At 40.4% G+C, this 19,663-nt stretch overlaps 1 protein-coding gene across 8 annotated transcripts in view; it reads left to right on the top strand.

The window, feature by feature from the left end:
* Positions 1-19,663, top strand: part of Nfyc (nuclear transcription factor Y subunit gamma) — a 68,508-nt gene that overhangs the window by 27,951 nt on the left and 20,894 nt on the right. For all 8 annotated transcript variants that reach the window (NM_001429297.1, NM_001429294.1, NM_001429296.1 and 5 more), the window contains 3 exon segments: positions 7,809-7,921; positions 16,604-16,675; positions 19,151-19,264. In NM_001429297.1, coding sequence (NP_001416226.1) covers positions 7,817-7,921; positions 16,604-16,675; positions 19,151-19,264 — 291 coding nt within the window. In that variant the 5' untranslated portion in view covers positions 7,809-7,816.

Genomic DNA, 19,663 nt, shown 5'->3' with positions numbered 1-19,663 from the left:
CGCTCTTAACCTCTGAGCCATTTCTCCAACCCCCACAAACTGGTATCTTAATTTGTAGAACAGTGTTTTTTTTTTCCTTCTGGAGTTTGTGATTGGTTTTATGATGAAAACTGAAGGCTTGCAATGCCAAGGTGATTGATAATAGCATATTGTAAGGTCCATCTTTTTAAATGTGAGAAGCAAATTATTGGTAAAATTGTTTAGAAATTCTGAGTTTTCAATTTCATTTTTCCTTTGGTAATTTAGATGGTTACCTAATGTAGCATGCACAAAGTAGCTTCAGTCCCGCTTCCTTTCTTCCTCATCTGCTTATTCAGATTAACATTCATTGCTCAGTTACTGTTTTAAATATAACACTTGAAGAATTTTGGTTGGTTTACATAAAGAAATTGGTCATTGAATACTTAAGCAAAACTGGAACTAAAAGTGTTTTTAACAGTGACAGAGAAAGATGTGGTCAAAAAAAAAAACCCCAAAAAGGTGTGAAGGGCTCAGTGGAAGAACATTTGCCTAGTATGCACAGGCTTGGGTTCCAGCCCCAGTATTTGGGGTGGGGGTTAAACCCAGATGTAATCTTAGTACTTAGGAAACTGATGCAGATGAGTGTTGAGGCCAGCCCCACAGTAACATAACATCCAAAGCTCCACATTGCTGCAATGACCACAGGGGTGGGAATAGGAGCTTTCTTACTTTAAAAAGAAAAAAAAAAAAAAACCAAAAACAAACAAACAAAAAAAAAACTTGGCTAATTGATTCATTTGTGTGTATGTGTATGCCAGAGGATAATTTGTAGACATTAGTAGTTCCAGGGCATCAAACTCTGGTGGTCAGACTTGGTGACACATTACTTTATCCACTGTGCTACCTTGTCTACCCAGGATAGGTGCTTTGAGTAATGGAAAATATTCCTTGATTTATGTTAAGTTGGAGGCAAGGAATGGTTGAAGATAATAGCTCAAAAGACCTATGAAGGCTAGATTAGAGACATTAATAGGGGAAGTTATGGGACTGTAGAGATGGTTCAGTGCTTAAGAGACCTTGTTACTCTTTCAGAGGACTTGATTCCTAGTTCTGTTCCCAGCACTTGCATGGGAGATCACAGCAGCATGTAACTCCAGTTCCAGAGGATCAACACTTTGTTCTGGACTCTGAGAGCACTGTGCACTTAGAGCATACAGGGGTGTGTGTGGGGGTGTGTGTGTGTGTGCGTGTGCGTGTGCGTGTTATTACCAACACATAGAATTACTTTTCACAGTAAAAACCTAAGATTTGTTTATGTTTGATAGGGAGAGCATTGCTTTTAGTTAAACAAAACAAAAAAAGCAAAAAAAACAAACCAGGTTTGGTCAGTCTTTTTTAGCAGTAACAACATTGGTCAAGAAGTGGCCTCTTTTTTGTTGTTGTTGTTGTTGTTGTTGTTTTTAAATAGGTTTTCACTATATGGCCCTGTTACTTTCAAGATTTCTCAAACTCTTTTTTTTTTTTTTTTCCCCCAGAGCTGAGGACCGAACCCAGGGCCTTGCGCTTCCTAGGCAAGCGCTCTACCACTGAGCTAAATCCCCAACCCCTTGATTTCTCAAACTCTTAATCTTTTGGCCTCTTCCTCGAACATGGGGAGAGTATGTTTTCCTATAGTGGGTTTATGTTTTCCTTTAATAGTTTTGTGGGGCTGGGGATTTAGCTCAGTGGTAGAGCGCTTACCTAGGAAGCGCAAGGCCCTGGGTTCGGTCCCCAGCTCCGGAAAAAAAAGAACCAAAAAAAAAAATAGTTTTGTTATGACATTAGGGGTGGGATTTTTTGTTTGCTTGTTTATTGAGACAGGGCATCATGCAGTCCAGACTGCCATTCATTATGTGGCTGAGGTCCACCTTATACTCTTGCCCCACCCTTCTAAGCAGTATGGAGAATGAAATGCAGTACATGGCAAGAAATAGGGAGTTAAAAACCTGAAGGTATAATTTTAGAAGAAGCTATATCAAATATTGCAATAATAAAGCCTATGGATTTCTTTGGTTTAATTTTATTTTACAATTTGTTTTGTTGTGGTGGTGGTTTTTTCTTATTTGATTGTTGTTTTGTTTTGTTTTGTTTTTCGAGACTAGGTCTCTCTGTAGCTCTGGCTCTCCTGGAACACAGTAGATAGGTTAGGTTGGCTTCAGACTCAGAGGCCCGCCTCTGTCTCTCATGCTGGGGTACTGTCAAGGTGCACACTATCACGCCCAGCTATGTTTGTGTATACATGGGGATACTCATATGCCATGGCACTTGTGTGCAGGTCAAAGAGTTGATTTTGCTACTTGGGTTCCAGTGATCGTGAGATTGCTAGTCTCACAGTCTTGCCACTTAAGCCATAAATCTCTTTGTATCTTTCCTTACTGGAATTCATTAGCGCCTCCAATTTGGAGTGACCGTCCTACTGACATCCTCTTGAGTGCTGGATCATAGGTGTGCAGCACAGCACTTACTTTTCTTATTTTTATTTTTGAGTCAGGGTCTTGTTCTGTAGCCAGGTAGCCTGGCTTTCTTTCTCATATTATGAGGCTGGTTTTGGTATATCCCATACCAGAACTATCCCCCTTGTGCTCCCTGATGTGCTCTACTACTAAGCTATATCTTGGGCTTCTAAGAAAGTCTTTACGAACTGCATACATAGTTTTTTTTTTTTTTTTCAAGAATGACAAAGTAGCCAGTGTTATTTGCTAATAAATACCTTTTCTTAATGATCCATTTGAATCTTACTGTTTCCTGCTTTGGTGTTTGTTTTTTGTTGCATTTTTAGATTGAATATAAGAGCACTGTGAACCTAGACCTCATGAATATTAGGGAAGTCCTCTACAATTAACTTATACCGTTCATACCTTCAACAGAGCCTTGAACTCTCTCTGTAGCCCAGGCAAGACTTGAACTTGTGATCCTTCTGCTGCAGACCTCCCTCTTGCTGAGATTGCAGGTCTGCCCCACTAAGCCCAGGTGTAGTTTCTTATTTTATTGGTAATATTTAAGCCAGACAGAGATGTTTGCCCCTCCTCCTTACAAGCCTCTGTTCTAAGTGCCTTGTGAAAAGAGGCTCTAACTTAGAACGATTTATGGTTGTTAAGGACACGCATCCTGTGCTTCCTGTGTCTTCAGTTGCTGTATAACCACCAAGGCAGAATTCTTGGATGTACATGGATCTTTCTATTACTCCTTTTATGTGAAGCTCACCTCAGGTAGTTTTTTGTTTTTCAAGAGCTCCTTTGGAGCTAGAGTTACAGGGGGTTGGTTGCAAGCCACATGGATTTTTATTCCCCCAAGAGTTTGAAGAACCTGGCTGGCCTGAAAGATTTGTCTGCCTCTACCTCCCAACTGCTGGAGTTAAAGGTGTATGCCATACTACCAAGGCATTGGATTCAGGAAGGGAAACACCTTTATATGATGAGTCATCTTACCAGCCTGAGAAAACCCTTTGTTCTGAGATTCCTATGTAACCACTTCTCTTGGTTATTCAGGCAGTCCTAGTCTCTTTAGGGTCAAGATGTTCAGGCTTCCCTTTTTCCTAGAGAGGCCATACTATACTGCCCAGTGACTCCTGCCCATCCTAGTGGTTACCTTATGTGCTAGCTGCTATGAAGGAACCAGAGATGACTCATACACAGAGCAGACTCAGGAAGGTACTACTAGGTTGAGGATATTTAGAGAAGTTTTGAGTTGAGCATTATGGAAACAGTATTTTCATGATGGACTTTGAGTCTTTCCTCTATAGCTTTGGAAAGGAAACCATTTATAAAATCAGTTAATTTAGAATCAGACAAATTAATAGATACTGGGATTTGAAAATACTTCCAGAAATGACTATTGAGTACTTCAGCTCATTAAACAAGAAGTCTTATTCAAGTACTTAAATAGTAATTAATGAACATGAATAATAAATTGAGTATCAATAATGAATTAAATCTGAGATTTATATTGCATTTTTCATAAGAGCGATGTAAGTTAGTGCACTTGGTCTAAAGACAGTTTTATCTTTGTCCGTTATATAAATAGTGGTAGGCAATGACTTAACATAGAGTGAAAAGAATCCTAACGCTCCCAGTGCTCCCAGTTCCCCCTAGCTTCCCACATGTTCTCATTGTGTGGCCTAGGTTGACCTAAACTTTCCCGTTCTTTGCTTCTGTCTCTTAAATGTTAGTTCTAATATAAATGTGTGTTTCAATACCCAGATGAACCTTGCATGTTTTTCCATGGGGTGTAGAGGTTGTGAATGAGCTAATTTTGTAGCAAGATCAATTCAGTTGTCATTTATGTGTTAATTACTAAAGTAAGTAATTCAGGTTACTTCTCCCCACCCACTTTTGAGTATTTAGCCAGTAGAATTAGTTTTGTGTTTATAGTTAGGCTGACTGCGTTACTTTAATATTAAATTAATACTTCAGTGAGTAAATACTGAAAACAAAAGTTTTTTTTTATGAACTATATTGCTTGAGATATAGTGTAAATTTTAAAGCCAGTCCATGTACCCTTATAATAAATTGTGTGTTTGGAAGGAAACAGTTAAAGCTTACCAAACTTTAAATCTCACAGGTGTCTGTGCTCCAATGAAATCTAGTCACCAACAGCAGGTAAAGGAAAGGTATTACTAGTAGCAGTGCGAATTCTCCCTTAACTGGGTAACAGTCTGTCTGCACAGCAGTGTGCTAAGATCACACACACCTATCCATGGTTCCCTGAAACAAAAGTTAGATTGTTTCTGGGTTTTTATTTTTGTTTGTTTTTTGTCTGTTTGTTTAAGATAGGGCGGCCCTCTGGACTCCAGATACTCCTTCCCCAGCCCCTAAGTGCCAAGATGATACATGAGCTACCATACTTCATTTTAAATATTATATTCTGTATGTGATGGTAAGGAGCTCAGAGTTATGTGAATGCTAGGCAAGTGCTCTACCACTGAGCCACACAACCATTTCTTTATCACCACTACCACAGTTTTTTATAGCCTAGGCTAGTTTTGAACTTGGTCCGCTACCTCGGCCTCCTGAAGGCTGCGATTACAGGTGTGTGCTGACATATCTGGCTAGAAAAATGTTTTAAAAAATTTGCCTATTTAACAAAATGTTGACTATCACTCTCTTGTCATGAATATTTAATAGGAAATTATTAATAGAGCTAAATTAAAATTCTCTGCATGGAGCTGGAGGTGTAGCTCAGTAGAATGTTTACCTGGTAAACACCGAGCCTGAGTTTGGTCCCCAGTATCTCATAAGCTAGATGAGGTGACATGTGCTTATAATGTCAGCACTCTGGAAGTAGAGGCCAGGGGATGAACAATTCAAAGTCATCCTTGGATGTGTAGAGTTTCTAGGCTAGCCTGGATCATGTGCAGTGGCTGTCTCAAAGCATCTATTTTTCCTAATGATTTCTGTGTTCTGGGTACATCTGAAGTACAGCATAGGCCTTGTGGTAATGAGTGAAGTGCCATGGAGCTGTGTTATACAGGATCTCTGTAGGTTTTTAGGGCTTGAGATTTTTATCTAGTCATTTCCACTTGTGATTCAACACTTCCCTTTAACTCTTTCCAAAAACTCCTAAGATCACACTGCTACCCAGCTACTTAAAGAGTTCCTGTTGGTGTACAGAGCTGTTTATAGCCCTCCAGCATCAGAAATTGGCTCCAACCATTTTTCCCATTATGTCATCATCCACTAATGCCATTACACCAAAGTGAAATCTGCTTTGAAGTCTTAACTGCCATGCTTTCCTACACACACTCATTTCTTTAAAAGGAAAATGAGTGGTGGTGGGGTCAGATAGGTCATGTAGTCTTAAACAAGCATTTAGCAGTGGCTTCAGCATCCTTACAGTTTAAACCTAGACTCACCAGCTATTCCACTCTGCTAGTGGAGAATGGCCTGCCCAGCTGGACATACATGAAGCCTAGGAAGTTACATATTTGAAGCCTGGTGTAGTGCCTCATGCCTTTAATCCTAGTATGCTTTTAATCCTAGCAAATCTGAGGCCAACTTGGTCTACATAGTGAGTTTCAGGATAGCCAGCACTATATAGTGAGATCCCCATGGGAGGTAGAAAGAAAGAACATACATGTTTGTTCATGTGGTACCCGGCTCTGTTACTTTTCTTTTTTAATATTTATTATATAAGTTCACTGTAGCTGTCTTCAGACACACCAGAAGAAGGCATCAGATTTCATTACAGATGGTTTGAGCCACCATGTGGTTGCTGGGATTTGAACTCAGGACCTCTGGTAAAGTAGTCTGTGCTCTTAACCACTGAGCCATCTCTTTAGCCTGGTACTTTTCTTTTAACCCTGCAGAATTAGTTCTAAATAGCTTGCACAGTACTTTTCCAGTGGCCTGCCACTGGGATATTAGACATTTTTGACTATTTCACTGCAATTGGAATTCTTTAGATAATTAAAAGTTCCTTGTCCTTAAGTTAAATGCTTGCCAAGTAAGTGTTTTAACTAGAGGTTTTTAAAAATACTTTGTTTCTGTACGTTTTTTAAGGCACTACAATATTTCTTTACTGTTCTGTCTACTGGGGGAATGTTTCATTTCCCTTACTATATTACAAAGTAGTTGGAAAAATACAGGTTCTGATCTTCCTCTCTCCATCATGATTTTAAGTCATCACTTCTTTCACCTAGCCTTTTTTCTTAAGCCCCAGCATTTTATTTTGTGTGTATGTGTGTGTGCTACGGCACATATGTGGAAGGACAACTTTGGAGAAATGGTTCCTTCCTTTTACCAGATATCCATTGAGCTATCTCATCCCCCCCTCCTTTTTAAACAAAACAAAACAAACAAACAAACAAAAAAAAACCCCAAACAAACAATAAAGTTTCATGTAGTACAGGCTGGCAAACTGTTTAGCCAAAACTGACCTTGAACTCATCCTCCTGCTTCCACCTCAGACCCAGGATTATGGCTTCAACTATCTTTAAAGCTTCTAATTGTTGGTGTCCTGTGTGGTATTGTTCCAAAGCAAAGTTGGGGCTATGGAACTATTAGGGAGTGTTCACTTTCAGTTTAAAGACTTCATACTACCCACTTAATTACCACTTGTGCCTTCAGCACTTTTAATGTTCCATTTTAAGATAGATTTATTGGCAACCAGGGGTAGTAATAACATTAGAAACTCAGAGAAATAGTCTCAGCGTCTAACAAATAAATAAAAGTTAATAACTGTGACTTAATTGTTATTTTCCAAAACTCTTTAGCTTTCCATTCTCTATCATCAATCCCCTACGTGTATGCTACAGTCTGTGTCATGGAGTCTGAGCAGCTATGGATACCTTAGAAAGCTGGGAAGAGAATGATGGCTGAAAAGTATGGATTAGACTGGATCACAGAATACCTTCCCATTCTGTGGGGACATTCCCATGAGAAGTTAACTTCTGATTCACAGTAGTTGGCTTTTCTCAACTTGATTTACTCCTCTTCCTCTGCCTTCTTCTCTGTAGAGCCCTGGCTATCCTGTAGACCAGGCTGGCCTCAAAGTCACAAAGATCCACCTATCTCTGCCTCCCTGCTGGAATTAAAGATGTGCATGGCCACTGTCTAGCTCAAAATTTGATTTTCTAAATTGGAACTTTTTGACAGTCTGTGATGTAATCTAGGAAAATTTTGCTTCAAATGTCTTTTGTGAAGATGTAATAAACCTGTGCCAAAAAGCCCATCAGCACAACATAGACCTTAACACTGAAACAGTTAAACCAATGAAAACATCTATAGAAAGATAAATAACTAACCTGGACAGAGTATGACTTTATTATTTCTATATTATTTCTAATGTGCTTTGTGTCTGTGTGTTTTCAGGTGTCAAAATGTCCACAGAAGGAGGGTTTGGCAGTACCAGCAGCAGTGATGCCCAGCAAAGCCTCCAGTCCTTCTGGCCCAGAGTCATGGAAGAAATCCGAAACTTAACAGTGGTAAGGAAGAACAGTGAGCTTCTAAAGCAAATCAGCAGAAACGAGGCACAGGCACTTTTATCTTCAGGCATATTCACAAAGGCATAGTATATTCCTGACCTGTATGCTGGGAAGAAAAATAGAATTTAACTTGTAGGAGGCAATACCAAGCTGTGTTTGTGACTAAGTGGATATCTGTTCAGAGTTCTGCTTGGAGGCAGGCTCATGTGAAACTGCTCTTTTGCGTATAGAGAAAAGCAGAGATTGCACTTTTCTATAATAGTTTCAACCTGTTTCCTTAGTTATAACCTAGTTTATTGGCTATACCAAATTTCTCTAATTTTGTTGAAAACCATTGGACGGCTTCAGAAGAGGTGCACTGTGAGCCAGCACGTCTAGCACTAGATATACTTAAAACACACACACACTTAAAACACACACTTAGATTAAGGTTTCTCAGTAGCAACATTATGAGATCTTTGTTCTAAGGGGCTGGCCTATGTTTTTTAGGTAATTTAGCAACATCCTGCCCTCTGCTCACTAACTGCCATTAGCAATTTTTTCATAACTGTGACCAAAAACTCCAAAAAACAAAAACCTCATAGACTGGCAGATGTTCCTTTGAGCTAAAATCCTCTCCTATTGAAAACTGTGAACATAGAAGAGTCAGATATAACCACATTTTTAAGGCGCTCACTTACTGTCTTCTAATTGCACTAGAGTAGTGTTCACTCAGTGCTTAGGAACACAGTCACAGTGGTAAGAGGTGAAGCAATGAAAGGGAATGTATTGTGGGAGGCCTGGAAACAAAGTAGTACCTGTTTTCTCTGGTTGAGCTAGAGAAGGCTTTAAATGGCGGCGTAGGTAGAGGGCTGTTGGGATGCCTCAGCAGCTGCCGTACTTGCTACCAACTGATGACTTGAGCTGTGATAAAACTTAGCAAGAAACAAACGAAAAGAACAGCATGTTTATTGGGTCTTAAAATATGAGTGGCCATCAGCCACGTGGATGGGATGGGGAAATAGTTCCTTATGCTAGGTAGCAGTAAGAGTGTGCGCAAAGGCTTGGAGTCCTAGAGGAAAGAACCTGTATTTAGAGGAAAAACAAGAAGTTTTGTATGGTAGAGATTGGGATGGGAATGCAGTGGTACAGAGGTAGCAGCAGGAGAAAGGTGTGATAAAACAGAAGTACTTTCAGAATATATTGTCATGTTTTTTCAGTTTGGTGTCTTAGCAAGTATGGAAGGAACTCCCTGTGTCTTGTGCCATTGCTGCCTTGGCAGAACAGATGCTGGATTTTTTTTTTTTCCTGACATGGAGCTAATTTCTTAGGTTTAGTGGCCTTTATAATCTGGCAAATAAGATTAGTTTGTTAGTTTGTTTACTCAACAAATTCTTATTTTTCACTCACTTTGTCCTCTGTTGTGTTCTGTGGATCTAGTTATAACATTCAACAGACTAAATTATTGTCCTCCTGGAAAATGTGATCTCACAAGACAGACTGTAAAGAAGTAACAAAAATACCAAATTAACCTAACTTCATACGGTGACAGACACCCCCTGGGTACTCATCAGGTACTGACATGGGTAATTAATGTCCTGAATGTACCACTCTGTGGTATTTCTTCACATGAAGGGGATTTTGGATTATTGAGCTTGGCTGGACCTTTTCTGAGTGGCCTGTGCTCAAAGTGGGTTTCCAGAAGATTCTTTTCCGTATTCCGTATTAGTTACCCATGCTGTTGCAGATAGAGTAAGTATTGAGAGGATAACAATGAAATTCATAAAGTCAGAAGTCTGGGTTGTTTTGCACAGATTTTTGGAAGCTAGTCTTTTAATAGTCAGGATTCTCTAACACACACACACACACACACACACACACACACACACACACACACACACTTATTAGATTGGCTTACAGGATGCAACACAGGTAGTCCAACAATGAGTGTCTTAACACTGGAGAAGCCAAGAATCTGGCAGTTGCTCAGTCAGACCTAGTAATGATGCTGAAGGCCTGGAGGGCTGCTGGGCTTCAGCCTTTCTTGGAATCATGAAGAAGTTGGTTCTCATATCAGCAGAGGAAATGTTGTAGTTAGATGAACTAGGTGAGGGCAAACAGGGAAAAGGTAAAGGTTCTTTCCTCCATGTACTTTTGTGTTGGCTGCTACCAGAAAGTGCCAACCAGATTTAGGGTGGGTCTTCCTGCTTCAAATATTCTGATCAAGAAAATCCTTCACAGGAGTGCCCCAGCAGTTTGCGTTTTAGTTGATAACAGATTCAGTAAAGTTGACGGCCAAGATTAGCCATCACATAATCTAATAGTTATGCTTATTTGATTTTATGTACTTTATTTAGATCAGGCTAGTGCAATTCGAGTGCTCTTCTTTTTTTTTTTTTTTTAAGATTTATTTATTATATATAAGTACACTGTAGCTGTCTTCAGATACACCAGAAGACGGCATCAGATCTCTTTACAGATGGTTGTGAGCCACCATGTGGTTGCTGGGAATTGAACTCATGACCTCTGGAAGAGCAGTCGGGCGCTCTTAACCGCTGAGCCATCTCTCCAGCCCTCGAGTGCTCTTCTAGTTCAGAGTTTGTAGGTGAAGAGAAAGAAGTGCAAGAAGGAAGTTGCCTTTACTTGTTCTTCTGTTGCCTTAACTGAATTTTTCTCCCCATGCATCTCTACTCCTTACACTCCACTGTGCTGTAACGCCTGCTTAGGAGAATGACTGACACATATAGCTGCATAATGAGTGATTGAATGAGTCAGACTTCTCCCTTCAGACTTAGTACCAGTTTTCCACAAGAGAGTAATGAAGGTGGGGTACTTGTTTCCTTTCTAAGAGTGAGACCGATGTTAGTTCTCAGGCCTGCTGCACAGGAAGGTCTTTGTTTCTCTGACTGTACCTCTACCCGTGCAGCGTGTCAGAACTTAATTTCTGTCTTTCCAGAGCTCAGTGGTGCTTTTGAAGGAAGGGAGTTGAGACAAGATCTTGTTTTACAGCCCTTATCAGTCTAGATTTGCATCATGTAGACTAGGCTGGCCTTGAACTTGCAGCAATCCTCTGTGTCTGCCTCCCAAGGCCTGGAATTATAGAAGTGTATCACCCCACAAATTGATAGCAGATGTGTCAGATCCTTTTAGGTGGACATTTTAAAATGTTGAGCAGATTTTCTAAAACCCTATCATGCATAAACTACTCAAGTATAAGTAGAACACGAATATTTGTAAAAGTGGTATGTGCTGTCTGAATTGAGATTCTGGTTGTTCCAAAGCAAGTAACTGAACTTTGACAGGCAGTGTGTTTTATGATGTATTGAACATACCTGTCCTTAACTCATTTTAGTGTGAATCAAGTAAATCTTCATCTCAACTTGACCATCCTGTTCTGTACTCTAAAAAGCTCTGTAATTGTCCATAAATCCAAGTGTTCAGATGGGGATGAAATTGGTTACAAATCCTAGCAGATAATCCTGCCATCAGTGATTACATAGCACATTATATATTCCTGTTCACCAAGGCACTAGAACAGCAATAACAGAGTTTTCATACTCTTCCAAGTGGGGATCTCATTGAGAATACAGATGCTCCTCTACCTTCTGTCCCTCTCACTTCTGTGGGGTGAGGGTGAGGTCTTTTCAGCCTCCCAAACACTAGAATTACAAGCATTCAGCACCATGTAAAGTCATAGTAGACATCTTGTCGCTGGGTTTTATAACCATCCGGACCTCTTCGAGAGCGTAGAAGAGAAAGCTAATTTAATTTAGTCTTTGCGGGTAGTGATTTGGCTGGGAGTAAATTGGACAAATGGTGAGGATCCTGACTCTTGGAATTTAATCTTCCCCTGACTTAACTTTCTGTGTGTGGTTCAGCCTTCAGATAGCTGTAATGTAGTCATTAAGTCATTTAAAGTTCCATCTTTTATGATGAACACTTTTAGGTTGGACAAAGCCATTTCTAACATGACAGTCAAATCATGGAGCCAAGCAAGAACATGGAAGACTGACAGTCTGTTAAAGGACAGGCCCTGGAGATTGGAGAGATGGCTTGGTGTTAAAGAGTACTGGCTGCTCTTTCTGAGGACCTGGACTCAGCTCTCAGCATCCATATAGCTGCTCACAACCATCCATAACTTCAGTCTCAGGGGATGTAACATCCTCTTCTGGTCTCTGGCAAATGGGCCCTTATGTAGTCCATAGATATACATGCAGGCAAAGTACTCATACACATAAAATGAATAAAGATAAATAAATCTTTAAAACAAATAGGTCCTGGGCCAGGCATTTAGCTTCATTTAATCCTATCACTAGGAAAGTAAAGGCAGTCATATCTCTGTGAGTCCAAAGTCAGCCTGACCTACATAGTAATTCCAGACCAGACAGAGCTACATAACGATGCCCTCTTTAACAACAACCCATAGCAGACCAAGTGCTGTAAACTTCCTGTACATCTGTGCTTTGCAGACTCTATTAGTGACCCTTAACACGCACTCTTGATAGTTGTGAAGGGAGTTTAATAAAAACAAAACAAAACCCTTGATGTCAGGATTCTACTCCTGAGTTCTATTGTGGCAGTCTGCAGCAGAGCTCAGACAAATTGATTTTCAAAAGACAATTCTAAAGTGAAGCCAACCATGAGAATTATTGCTTTCAGAAGAATGAGAATCTTGACTTTCTAGAGTGTCTCAGTGGGCTTAGTAAAGAAGATTTATGTTACTTAAAATTCAGGATTCTGTAGTATACCTTAGAACCTACTACTGACTTCTTTGGATTTCAACTTGAATAATTTCAGGTCTCATGAAACTTGTCACTGTAACATAGCAGTAATTTAAGTGTAGTTCTCAGACTATAGTCAGAAGCATGAGAATGTTCAAAGATGGGGTTGGGGATTTAGCTCAGTGGTAGAGTGCTTGCCTAGGCAAGTGCAAGGCCCTGGGTTCTGTCCCCAGCTCCGAAAAAAAAAAAAAAAAGAAAGAAAAAAAGAAAGAAAAAAGAGAATGTTCAAAGATAGTCTTCTGCAGTTTCCTCATCCAGTTCCTAAAGAACAGAGGAAGAGTTTGGGTTGGTCCTTCTTCTTGAGTCAACTGGGAGAGAAGTCAGTGCTGTTCACACTTACAGCACTGCCCAGTAACATGAAAGTCAGTGTGGGGCTTCAGTAAGCTAGTAGTAAAGAGACTTCCTTTTCTGCAAACTTACCTTGGGCTCTTATGTGTGTCTAGAAAGCTGGGATAAAAGTATAGAAAACTAGGTTGTAGTCAGGAAGTTAGCCTCACCCCTGACAAAACCCCCTGCTATGATCTAGTTTTCATACAGTGCATCTTTTTAAAAGATGTTTTTTAATGTTTTTTATGTATATGAGTGTTTTGTGTTACCTGCATGTATGTATTTGTGTAGTATGTGTGGTACATGTGTGGTCCTTGTGGATGTCAGAAGAAGGTTTCAGGTCCTGTGGAACTGGAGTCACAGATGCTTGTCACACCGGATTCTTCTGTAAGAGCAGCTGTGCTCTTTCCAGCGGCCCCACATGCTTTCTTTTGGAGAGCGAGAGTTCAAGGCATGGGGATCATGATATCTCACCTCCAAAAAAGGTTGGGAAGGTTAGCTACAAGGGATTTTGATGCCCTTTTCTGACCTCTTCAGGCAGTCATACACATGTGACATACATGTACATTCACAGATACTCATGAGTATGTACAAAAGAATAAATCTTTAAAAAATTCGTTGACACTTGCACACATTTATGCAATTTATCTTGATCATATTCACCCCAGATTTCTCCTCCTAACACTTCTAGACCTCCCTAAACATTCTCCTTTCACCTTTATATCCTTTTAAAAAGGAAGTAAGTCACTGTTTCCAGTTCTGCATGCATGGGCATGGGTGTGGAGTCATCCGTGGGAATTTGAGTGACCCCGTAGTGACCTTACTCCCAAGAAAAATGACCTCCTTTCTGCAGCAGCCCTCATTGCCAATAGCTCCTCAGAGTTGAATCTGCACGAGCACCTATTCAACTGTTGACTGGCTCGATCTTATAGGTCTTCTCTAAGCAACCACAGCTGCTGTCAGTTCATGAGTTCAGCAGCCCTGTCATATCCAGAAGGCAGCTTTCTTTCTACAGCATCACTCCCAATCCTTCAGCTCTTACATTTTCTTAACCCTTTTACCACAGTTTAAGTCTGAAGGATTGATAAAATGTCTCATTGAGGGAAAATGTCTCAACAGTCAATTATTTTCAGCACTTGACCAGTACAAACTACCAACTGTAAAAAGAGCTTCTATGACCAAGGTTGAAAACAGAATTAATCTATGTGCGTAAGTGTAAATATGTAGAAGGTAGTTTTGTATTTACATTTCGAAAAAAACTGATTACAGACTGCCATGGTGGGCTAGAAAGGCTTTTAGATTTGGGAGGGAGGAAAGGAGAGAGAGAAAGATATATATCTGACACACACACACATACACACGAGAGAGAGAGAGAGAGAGAGAGAGAGAGAGAGAGAGAGTGTGAGTGTGTGTTTTAGATCAACTCTGGGCTTTGGTTAGGTTATGTAATCTTGGGAGAATCTGTGGAAGTGACATTTAATGACAAATAGCAATACATTTGCACATTTGCAAGAGAGCTGACTCGAGAACTTTGAGTGAGGGTTACATTCCTTTTCTCTGGCATTCTTGAGCAGCATTATCATCTTGTACGATGTGCTATACTAGTAAGAAGGCAAAGAATAGATTGCAGTGGTTAAACATTTTTAAAAGTGCGTCTAATCCAACTCCTCCTTTGTCCTGCTCTCCTTTGCTCTCAGTCATTCTTCTCACACTGCAGGTGGTATTGGTGCTTGCTTTTCTCTCTGTGAGAACACAGGTCTTTGTAGTACTCGACATAACTACTATCTCACCTTTGGTGTGGCACATTTCCCAACTCTTCTCTTTTCTAGACCCAACTGGACAGCTGCTTATTTCCTTCTCTGTGCCCCCGTGGGACTTTATGCCCTCTAGTGTAAGAGACTGTATATAATGGTTTTGATGTGCTATCTTTGCAAATTACAAGTTCCTCAAAAATAGAGCTAGGATTATACATTCACATAGTTTTGGGTATCATAGGTTTGGTTGAATTGTAGGAATCAGTTAAATAAAAGAACAAGGTTAGTATAGTGTCTCCTGTCTCTGGTAAAATTGTAATAAACTGGACATCTGAGCCTCAACCACTCCCAAGGTTAGTTATAGTAGAAGCTTCATGGAAAATGTTATCAAATTTGGAAAAGAAAAAGATGAAAAAGTGATTTGAACTTGTAGAGTTGAGTGTAGCCACAAAGCTTGTTGGTCTATGTAGAGACATTTGGGTTTTTGGTTCTTGTTCTTCTTGTTTTATTTTTGTTTTTTGTTTTTTGTTTTTTGTTTTTTTTTTTCTTTTTTTCGGAGCTGGGGACCGAACCCAGGGCCTTGCGCTTGCTAGGCAGGCGCTCTACCACTGAGCTAAATCCCCAACCCCTTATTTTTGTTTTTAAGTTTCTGCCTTGAAGGTGTTTCTCTGTGCTGCCAGTTCTTGTACCTTTTGTTTGGTTTGTTTGTTCATTTGTTTGAGACAGGGTTTCTCTGTGTAGCCCTGGCTGTCCTGCAACTCAACTCTGGAGACCAGGCTGGCCTCAAACTTGAGTATATCCACCTGCCTCTGTCCCCTGAGTACTGGGGTTAAAGCTGTACCACCATACCCTGCTCTCTTTTTGATATTTTATCCTAATTTTTTTCTTCACCCCCACCCCCACTCCCATCCTCCACCAGTGGATTCTGGGAAGCCTGTTGATATATTTTTAGAATGCCTTCTTTGACATATACTTAGAATTTTATGTTTGTTTTGGAAAAGAAAATTTTACTTGCGCTTGTTACTTTTTATCAAATCTCAAATAATAGTTCCTCCTTCATAATGCGATAACATAGATACCCAGGTGGTCATATCGGGTTTAGAGGATCACACCCACACGAACAGTTAGAGGACACCTAACTCAGTACATATATAGCTGGTTTTAGCACTCTCACCATGTCTTCTCTTCAAGGTTAATTTTTATTTCTAGAATTATAGTCACTCTTGGACATTTGTTTAACAGTTTCAAAATAAAGCAAGAGGGGGTGAGGCTTAAATTACACATAAATTGAGTGGTGAAACTCAAAGTCCTTTCTTAGCCAGTATAGTGTGTTTTCCTTACTCCCCTTTTATTGTTTAAGGAAAAAGTGGCAGGCCTGTTACTAGAAAGCAGCTGCTGAATTTACCCTCACCTTTAGGTTCCTCACAGAATAGAGAACTGGCAGGAGGGCACTCTGTAGGTAGGAGAGCTCTGTGACTAATGAGATCCTGTCTCAAACAAAAGAACTATAGTCAGGGATTTTATTTTAATGTTTGTTGTAGATTAGTAACTTGGTTACAGAAAAGGAAGGAAGAGGGGATACTTGAAATGAACTTCTTGTAAGCAGAGGCTAAGAACCTGTCAGTGGCTGGCTTTCCTTTACAAGTGTAGTGTGAGAGTTTGGAGCTCTGCAAGGGCTAAGGAAGAATTTTGTTTGGAGTTTGTACTTTGTTAATTTATCTGTCCCTCTTCCCCTGCTATATTTCCCGAGCTGGGATCTAGACCAGCCTGTCTGTCACTGCCTGTGCTTAGCCACTTTGTTGGCCATTCCACACTCATGTGCCTCTTCTTGCTTGTTTCAGAAAGATTTCCGAGTACAAGAACTACCACTGGCTCGTATTAAGAAGATTATGAAACTGGATGAAGATGTGAAGGTGAATCCACACTGTTTTTAAGGTTCATATTAGAGCTAAAACTATGAGTACTAATCATTCCTCTAGAGCTCAAGTTTAGTAGAATTAGAAATATTATGATCTGTTACATAGGCTTTTATTTGGCTTTTATCTAAAATGAGGTGCCCTTAAATGGAATAGTTTTAATTACTGAATGATCTTTCTTTGAAAATTGGGATACTTCTCCCAGATACTTAGTGTTAGCTTTTGAGATTAGATGCAATCCCTAATTCTTCTCACTTCACAGTGTAAACATTTGCAAACATCAGTTCCACAGAACATTGCTCTCCTCTCAGCCCTTGCTACAATCTCAAACCTTCTGAGCTGTAAAAAATTTCTAAGGATGATACTGCACTGCCTTAGTTACAATAAGACATTGTGACTAATGCAGTTTATAAAAGGGTTTACTGGGGCTTATAATTTCAGAGGTTACAATCCATGTTCACTATATCAGGGAGCTTGCAACAGTGTACAAGCAGTTGCTAAGAGCTCACTATTTGTTTCTTTTTTTTTCCTCCCTTGAGACAAAGTTTCTCTATATAGCCCTTAGTGTCTTAGAACTCTCTTTGTACACTCGGCTGGCCTTGAACTCAGATATTCATCTCCCTCTTTCTTCTGAGTACTGGGTTAAAGGCGTTTACTCCAACCTCCTTGCTGGAACTCACTGGTTTTGTTTTTTTTTTTTTCCCATTAATTAGTTTAATTATTCACTTTACATCCCAATTGCAGCCCCCTCTTCTAGTTCCCCCTTTGCAGCCCCTCACCATATCCACCTCCTCTCCTCCCCTGATAAGGGTGAGGCCCTCCCCTCGGTGTTTACCCTGCCCTGGCACATCAAGCCATTGCAGGACTGGGCGCATCCTTTCCCACAGAGCCAGACAAAGTGCCCAGGTAAGGGAATGGGATTCACAGGCAGGCACCAGATTCAGGGACAGCCCCTGCTTCAGTTGTTGGGGGATGGACCTCACACAAGCATCAGGCAGAAAGACTGGAATGATATGGGCTTTGAAACCTTAAAGTCTGCCCCTAGTGACACACCTCCTCAATTAGGCCAGACTTCTAATCCTTCCCAAAGAGTTACACCCAACTGGGGACCACATATTTAAACACATGAGCCTTATGGAGGCCATTCTCACTCAAACTACTACCACATGTATCTTTCTGATACTTTGATCATTTTAAAAACAAACCATGAGTGATTTGTACTTGTGAAAGGATTAATCCCTGGCCATTTTTTTTTTTTATTTCTAGTTAACACCTGATTATGATTCTTAGGGAAGAACAGCTCTGACTCTTTATCTCTCAAAATGTGTAATGTCTTTGAATTTTGCAAGGAAAACTAACAGTTCATACAGCACTTACCTTTTATTAGCTTCTCTGTGTATGTGTTTGTTCGTTTGTTAAGACAGGTATCACCTCATTAAATAGCCCAGGTTTGCCTAGAACTCTTGGTTATCCTGCCTCCTTCCTCCTGAGTGCTGGGATTATAGGCACATGCCACCTCGCCTACACACTACACAGCTATAGAAGTATGCACAGAAATGAACTGACCACCTGTGATGGAGGAACCCAGATCCCAGTTCTCATGTATCTTTACCTCTACAGCTGCTCTTTACAGCTTTGGTTGAAGTCAGACATATTGAGACAGCTTAGTACATGTCAAGCACTGTGCAAGGCACACAGGTTACACCCACTTACCTTAGTGACACTGAAAGTTTGTTTTGTTTTTAAGTTTAAGAGAACTAAAGCGGGCTGGAGAGATGGCTCAGTGGTTAAGAGCACCGACTGCTCTTCCAGAGGTCCTGAGTTCAAATCCCAGCAACCACATGGTAAAGGGATCTGATGCCCTCTTCTGGTGTGTCTGAAGACAGCTACAGTGTACTCATGTAATAAATAAATAAATCTTTAAAAGAGAGAGAGAGAGAGAAAGAGAGAGAGAGAGAGAGAGTGAGAGAGAGAGAGAGAGAGAGAGAGAGAGAGAGAGAGAGAGAACTAAAGCCAGAAAAGTAAGAAATACAAGATTTTATGCCAATCCATTGTTGCCCAAGCTCATTGTCTTCTTTTAAATGGTTTCTTGGGATTCGGATTTAAACTCTGCCACCTGCTGGCTCAATAGCTATGGCTTCACTTTTTTAAATTCTACAATTGTTTTTTGAAAGGCTGTTGGGGAGGTTAAAAAGAAGCACCAGTATCTCTGTAATCCCAGCCCTGTGAGGTGGAGGCAGGAAAACCAAGTATCTAAGGAGCTTGGTCAGAGACAGTGACCAGGGCCAAAAGTAAACACCATGCCTTGACCTGGCAGATAGGGGCTATGTCTTACTCCTCTTCAGGGATTTGTTTTACTCTGGACTCTTCGGAGGTTACCACATTATTTTTTAGTTCTTGTCAAGGCAAGAGGCTGAGTGGCTTGAATGCTTTATATGATAGTTAACAGTGCCGGCCTACAATCTTTTACAGATGATCAGTGCAGAAGCCCCTGTGCTGTTTGCTAAGGCAGCCCAGATCTTCATCACAGAGCTGACTCTTCGAGCCTGGATCCACACAGAGGATAACAAGCGTCGTACTCTTCAGGTAATGCAGACTCACATTGGTAATACTAGGGCAAGCAACTTTTCCTCTCCCATGCTTTGGACCGATGGACCTCTGCCAAACTGATATGTAATTGTGATTTTCCTCTGTTGGAGCACAGGTATATTTTGTAGGCACAATGATGGTTATTTCTTTTCTAAAACTATTAGTTTCCAGCTCTCACGAGGTTTTCACAGCTTAGTGATGGAGCACTCACTTTTCTTGGTACCCACAGAGAAGCAAAGCTCCAGTCATCCAGTTGTTTGCCTGTCTCTCTGAGAGCTGTCAGGAAAAGACAATCCCAAAAAGAATTCAAGGTCTCACTCACTACACTATTTATTTTTTGTTTCTTGTCTGCCTTCCTTGACATTGTTTCCTTTATTTTACTATTTTACTGTTTTT

Source organism: Rattus norvegicus, chromosome 5 (genome assembly GCF_021556685.1).
Source record: "Rattus norvegicus strain SHRSP/BbbUtx chromosome 5, alternate assembly SHRSP_T2T, whole genome shotgun sequence".
NCBI lineage: Eukaryota > Metazoa > Chordata > Mammalia > Rodentia > Muridae > Rattus > Rattus norvegicus.
The sequence above is the reverse complement of the archived record's forward strand: the minus strand, read 5'-3'. Positions and strand labels throughout refer to the sequence as shown.